At 39.6% G+C, this 7,036-nt stretch overlaps 1 protein-coding gene across 1 annotated transcript in view; it reads left to right on the top strand.

The window, feature by feature from the left end:
- Nucleotides 1-320: 320 nt before the first annotated feature.
- Nucleotides 321-7,036, top strand: part of LOC107585789 (uncharacterized) — an 8,373-nt gene continuing 1,657 nt past the window's right edge. The window contains exons 1-3 of the mRNA XM_016272937.1: nt 321-382; nt 541-661; nt 891-980. Of these exons, the coding sequence (XP_016128423.1) occupies nt 321-382; nt 541-661; nt 891-980 (273 nt within the window). The remainder of the gene's footprint in view (nt 383-540; nt 662-890; nt 981-7,036) is intronic.

Genomic DNA, 7,036 nt, shown 5'->3' with positions numbered 1-7,036 from the left:
GTGATCAAATAACTGAATAAAGATTACTGAATAATCTTTGTTGCATACTTCTTTATGATCAGTCTTTGTCTGACCAGCATAAATTCCACAACTGTTACCAAGCAAAAACGTATTTTATGAATATATATTCTTATTTTTGTGCACGTGAATTGGTTTTTGTGAATATATATTATTTTATTTTTTTTCGTGCACGTGAATTATTTCTCATGCATGTGAATTAGGTTACACATGTGTGCATCGCGTCTTCTGCGTGAATTATTATTGAGATCATTCTGGCTCCATACCTGCTGCTCTTTCTGCTTCATCATTGGACAGAAAGTATGGAAGAACAGAAGATGAACCTTACCACTCTTGCCCAAATAATTGACTTCTTTGAACAGAAGTGAGTATAGTGCATAAAATCAAGATTTTTAAATAGCATTTAACTATATGATGTAGCACAAACAGGAAGTAAAGAAATAAAATGTCATTAGTAAACCGCGTTTAGTCTGCCAGTCATCACAAAACTTTTCTTATCGTGCTCTATTTGATGTTTTACAGCTATAATGATACCAAAGAGGATTCGTATGCTGTTGCCATCAATGTACCGAGGAATCAATGTCAAGGCAACTTTGATCCTTCAAATGAGAACTTCTTGACTCTAGAGAAGAATGCAACATGTGTGAGAAATGCCGTTTATAATAATAATATAAAATCACTTTTACAATGTTACAGACCTCATGGCAGCAGGACCTTGTTCTCGTAATTGCAAAGAAATAGAAAATTGCAAAGGTAAGTCAGTGTCTGTCCTGCTCCAAAATGACTCATGCTTAACCTTTAAAAACTTCTCACAATGTAGAGAAAATGACAGCTGCATTGTTATCTACACCATCTACTCTCCCTGTCAAAAGATGTCAGGTGGCTATGACATTATACCAAACCTTGAAAACTTGAAACATCACACTGGAATTAAAGCCTTTGTCTTCAAGAAAGTCTATGAGGTTGATGAAAATGGCCATAGATGCTCTGATTTTGCAAAAAACTTTAGAGAGATTGTGGTTCATGTTCCCTTCTATCACTTTGTGAATAAAACTGTTCTGCCTATAACAAATAAATGTTAACATGCACCACGTATGAACAAGCTTGTCAAGGAATAAGACTTCACACTCCTGTCCCCATCAAGTATAATGGTCAAGTTCTCAAACATTTAACTTATTACTGTGCTCTAAGAAACTGAAATGCAGCTCATTATGATGATGGTAGTGTCTAAGGTAGCTTAAGTTTTACTAGTGTTACAGGATGCAGACATGAAGAGAAGAGAGAGGGTAAAATATTTAGAAAACTTTTTGAAAGTCATTGTGCTTATACTGCATTAAGATGGCAGCTGTCTCTTAATACTGATATATACTGGCTTACTGCATGATGAAAAATAAATATTTGCTCAGCAATTGTTGTATGGTGGTTTAATTTCAGAATAATTTATGCACAAATGCAAATACACAACCCTTGAAGCAGGTAAATACATTAAGTGTTAAGTGAAGCCTTGTGAATTACAAACTTTTCACATATTATTGTGCACCTTTGAACACAGAATGACAACAGAGCAGCAAAACAAAAGCATTTAAGATGTAATTTCTGTGCTGCAAATGCAAATGAAAGTATGTTAATTTGATATGGCTGTAGATTATCTGTATTATTGTATAAAAGTCACGAGTGATCACACTAAATAAATTAATGGTGTACACCTAATTATTTTTTATAGTTATGACAATATTTACTTGAACAGATCTTTTTATCAGTCCTGCAAGTAATCCAAAGTCAGGATCAAGGTTTTTAAGGAATAGTTCAACCAAAAATAAACTTTCTGTCATAATTGTTGTAAAACATCATTTCTGTAGCATGCTTTTAGTATACTTTTGCTTTTACTGTAACATGCTTTTACTTAGTTACAGCATATGGGAGATTTACAGGGAATAATGTCTTATATTTCAGTCTTATGATACGCCAGTCACTGCTGTCAATTTACTATATGTGGCTCTAGCATGATTCTTTTCTATATCTTCTATAACAGAATCTTAAAGAGTTAGCAGTTTGGTCATAACGAATAAGTCTCAGAGAAATTATATACTCACAATAGTCCACCTGAAGTGAAACCTGTTGCATGCGGTTTTGTTGCTTAATGCACAAGTATATGTTAATAAAAGGTTACTTAGTCTTTCCCAAACACTCATTTCCAAACGCACTATTCAGAAGAGATGACACAGAGAACAATAATATGAGCGGTTAAAAGCAATTCAGATAGTCATGCAAGATTTATCTAGCTCTCTTCAAATAGGACATACTCACATTAGATGGTTCAATGCAAAATTAAATTTACATATACTATTTATTTAGTTAGATGCATTTTCCTATCTGAGGAGAGTCCGTTAAATCAAATTTACATGCAGGTAGGCAGTGTTGGGGAAAGTTGCTTTTAAAAGTAATGCATTACAATATTGTGTTACTTAGTAAAAAAAAGTAATTACGTTACTTAGTTACTTTTTATGGAAATGAATGCATTACTTTACTTTTGTGTTACTTTTTCTCATCTGCCTTTGCCTAATTTTTCTCTCTTCAGAAACAAACAAACAAAAAAAGCAAAACACAAATGTTATGTTTATCTAAAGCCATTTTTGCTTATTATGGTTGATCATCGAAAGTCAGCGGCAAAGATACTGGTTAATAAAATGGAATTAAATACACTCTTAAGAAATATGGTTCTAAACAGTACCAAAAAAGGGTTCTTCGGCTTGTAAAAATAGCAGAACCCTTTTTTTTTTACTAGTACAGTGATTAAATTTTTTTTTTTTTAACAGGAATCCCTGTGAATCCCTGAAACCCTGAAACTTGAGTTCCCTTGAAGAAAGGTCCACATTATTTGCAAAATATCAAACATGTTAACAAAGGGATATTGATAGATCTTCCCCTGCCAAAGACAAGTAGTTTATCTATCCCTTTTTTTTGCATAAGATTTGACACAAGAGCAGAATAAATGTGACGTTTGCTTCTCCAGTTCACTACTCTCACACCAGAGCAGACTTCACACATCATCTTTGAGGAGCTCAATTCACTGCATTTTCTCTAAAATTTAGGACAGTCATCATGGTAAGTGGCATCACTACAATTAATCGTTAGTTGACTGAAATTTTCATTTTACTCTCTTTTTACAATATTATACACTGAAATTTTTTTTTCATTCATCCAATTAAAAAATGTTTAAAAATGTAGGGTTATGATTCACATCTATATTTTTTAACTTGAGCCAATGAAAAATAAATAACTTGCCCTATTGCTGTCAGTTTCTCTTTAAATTCGTTTTGGCTTGTTTAGCCACTTATATTTTTCATTCTTGTTCTGTTCTGAATACCGTTAAATCTAAAGGATTTGTTGTGGAGTGAGGAGAACTACAATAGCCTGTAGGCTAGCTATTGTGTTTATTTACCGCTTTTTTGTTTTATTCCGCTTTATTTACCGGTATTATTTCTGAATGATGCGTTTGTGCTCCCCACCCAATACTGTTGGTTAACAGTTAACCAGTTATGTTTATGCATGTTTGTATTCTTATGCTTCGCTCGACTTGATTACATGTAAATGGCACATGGGTCGCAACAGTTTAGAAAGAAAAAAGGGGGCGCGCTTAAAAAAGTTTAAACCAGTGATATACATTATAGATAAGGCAATGCCTATGCCATCTATTGTGTTATTACAAAGAGCAACCTAAACATACTGGTATCTAAACATAATTTTATAATTGTATGATATAGTAGACCTACCACATGACCCTGTGTCAACTAATGTATAGGCTAATGAGCAGCAATAAACTATATTTTAGCATTTTAGAATGCCTAGTCATAAGTCTGTGGATATTTTGGTGAAAGTAACTCAAAAGTAACTCAAAAGTAGTGTAGCTCGTTACAATTCAGAGACAGTAATATTGTAATGTAACTAATTACTTTCAAAAGACAGTATAGTAATATATAATGTATTACATTTTGGAAGTAACTTGCCCAACACTGATTGTACTTTGTTATTCTTCTTGTTATTCCCTACAGCAACTAATGAACCGGAAGTCTCACACATTCACAGAAAACGGCTTACTTCCGCATTGAAAAATAAGGTGGATAGCACCTTAAAAGATAGGTGCTATATAACACTTAAAGTGGTTCCCCTGTGATTACAAGCCAATAACCACTTTTAGTGCTATTTAACACCATTTTTGTTTAGAGTGTAGTAATTTATACAGCTTTTATTTTCAGAAAAATCTGCCAGTATGACCAATATTTATTTATTTTATGTTTTGATCATTTGTGATTAAAATGCTCATTTGTTTACACTTGGTGACAGTATTATTACTGGTTTCATAAACACTGCTTCAGAAAATAAATAAATTTCTTTGTTTGCACCATACATTCAGTTTTTTATAGTGTACACATACTGGCAGTACCAGCAAGATATTCACACTAGGCACTGTGGGGAGGTGGAACTTATTTGTCTCATAGGTTGTTTTTTAAAAGGGATAGTTCACTCAAAAACCAAAATGTATTACTATGTCATTATTTAATCACCTTGGTGTTTTTCTAAAGCCATGTGACCTTTTTTTTCTCTAAACACAAAAGTCTACATTTTTACATATGGTCCTGCTCAAGCTTGCTCATATGTAATGATGACAGTAAATGGTGACTCTCTTTCCAAGCTTTAAAACAGGATGCAAAAGTATCATCAAATGGTCCCATGTGTCACGCGTCCCGTTGAGTTCCTGTTTTCCTTATTTGGTCCTACCTGTTCCTGTCCCAATGTAGTTTGATTTGTTCCAGGTGTGTCTCATTATTAGTTATCCTCCTCACCTGTCTGCCCCTCGTTATCTGCCCTATTTACCACAGTATTCACAGTAGCAACCCGTGACAGAATTCCAGATCATTTAAAGGGGTCATATGATGCTGCTAAAAAGAACATTATTTTGTGTATTTGGTGTAATGAAATGTGTTTATGTGGTTTAAGGTAAAAAAAACACATTATTTTCCACATACTGTACATTATTGTTTCTCCTATATGCCCCGCCTTTCTGAAACGCGTAGATTTTTACAAAGCTCATCGGTCTGAAAAGCAAGGTGTGCTGTGATTGGCCAGCTATCCAGTGCGTTGTGATTGGCCAAATACCTCAAGCGTGTGACAGAAATGTTATGTCCCTTACCATATTGTGATGATGCCCTGTCCGGCCGGAGCGACGATTCAAAAACATGAAAACCCATTATAAACGAGGCATTCGTTGCATCCAGTGGGGACATAATTATGGATTATAATGACTTATACTGTCTTCTTATACTGTCGTTGCATCGCGCCACGTAAACATAAAACCATGTCTGCATTTGTGATCGGAGCCAGGCATGACGAAGCAGATATCGTCCTCTTTTGGAAGGCCAAACAGAGTAGTTTCGCTTTCACAACAAATCACACAGTGCCTTCACGACATGGCGGCGGCAACAACAATACTATAGTGAGAATAAAAGTTACGCCTTTTTTCTTTGAGGGAACATTTGGGCGGCGTCATGCAAATCTTCCCACATAGTGATGTAGACATGTGGGGGCGTGTTAGAACCAGCCGTTTTAGGTAGGCGTGGCTGACTCTTAACTTTTATAAAGAATATCTCTTTGGATTTGAGACTTTAGTCTTTGCAACTTTACAGATCTTCTTTATGCACCAAGAGCTTGTAACACTCGAAAGAGAAAGGAAAAATTGAAATCGCATCATATGACCCCTTTAAACGAAAGTAAGCGGCGCCTTTTTTTATCCCCGTTTGTTTTCCGTTTTTCCTGTTTGTTTCTCCCTGCTACAATGGAGGTTCCCCGCCTTGGCTCATACGGATCCTGACCCGATTGTTTTCGCGAGGGCGTTCGTGCCGCTCGCCCTCGCCAGCTCCCTCGAGTGGGAAAGCTGTTTCGGATCGGGATAACTTACCATTGCCCCGCGGAGCTCCCAGACACCACCAACCTCGGATGGAAGGAGGCAGTCATCCGGTGTCTGGAGAGTCTCCGATCCCGATCCGCGACCCATCTGCCGGCAGTTCCCGAGTCAAGTCAGCCGGCTGTTAATGTGGCAAGCCCCGAGTTAATCCCAGGGAGGGCTCCTGTTTCCCCGTTAAGCCCAGGGAGGGCTCCTGTTTCCCCGTTAAGCCCAGGGAGGGCTCCTGATGCCGAGTTAAGCCCAGGAAGGGCTCCTGATCCCCAGTTCAGCCCAGGAAGGGCTCCTGATCCTGAGTATAGCCCACGGAGGGCTCCTGATCCCGAGTTAGGCCCAGGGAGGGCTCCTGTTTCCCCGTTAGGCCCAGGGAGGGCTCCTGTTTCCCCGTTAAGCCCAGGGAGGGCTCCTGATGCCGAGTTAAGCCCAGGAAGGGCTCCTGATCCCCAGTTCAGCCCAGGAAGGGCTCCTGATCCTGAGTATAGCCCACGGAGGGCTCCTGATCCCGAGTTAAGGCCAGGGAGGGCTCCTGTTTCCCCGTTAAGCCCACGGAGGGCTCCTGATCCCGAGTTAGGCCCAGGGAGGGCTCCTGTTTCCCCGTTAGGCCCAGGGAGGGCTCCTGTTTCCCCGTTAGGCCCAGGGAGGGCTCCTGTTTCCCCGTTAAGCCCAGGGAGGGCTCCTGATCCCCAGTTCAGCCCAGTGAGGGTTCCTGTTCCCGAGTATAGCCCACGGAGGGCTCCAGATTCCCAGTTAAGCCCAGGGAGGGCTCCTGTTCCCCCGTTAAGCTCCGGGAGGGTACCTGATCCCCAGTCAAGCCCAAGAAGGGCTCCTGATCCTCAGTCAAGCCCAGGAAGGGCTCCTGGTCCCCAGTCAAGCCCAGGGAGGGCTCCTGGTCCCCAGTCAAGCCCAGGGAGGGTTCCTGATCCCCAGACAAGCCCAGGGAGGGTTCCTGATCCCCAGTCCAGTCCCGTGGGGGCTCCTGATCCCCAGTCCAGCCCAGGGAGGGCTCCTGATCCCCAGTCCAGCCCAGGGAGGGCTCCTGATCCCCAGTCCAGCCCAGGG

This window comes from Sinocyclocheilus grahami, unplaced genomic scaffold (assembly GCF_001515645.1).
Source record: "Sinocyclocheilus grahami isolate Dianchi unplaced genomic scaffold, SAMN03320097.WGS_v1.1 scaffold74.1, whole genome shotgun sequence".
Classification (NCBI taxonomy): Eukaryota; Metazoa; Chordata; class Actinopteri; order Cypriniformes; family Cyprinidae; genus Sinocyclocheilus; species Sinocyclocheilus grahami.
Note: the sequence above shows the minus strand (reverse complement) of the source record. Positions and strands in the feature narration are given on the sequence as shown.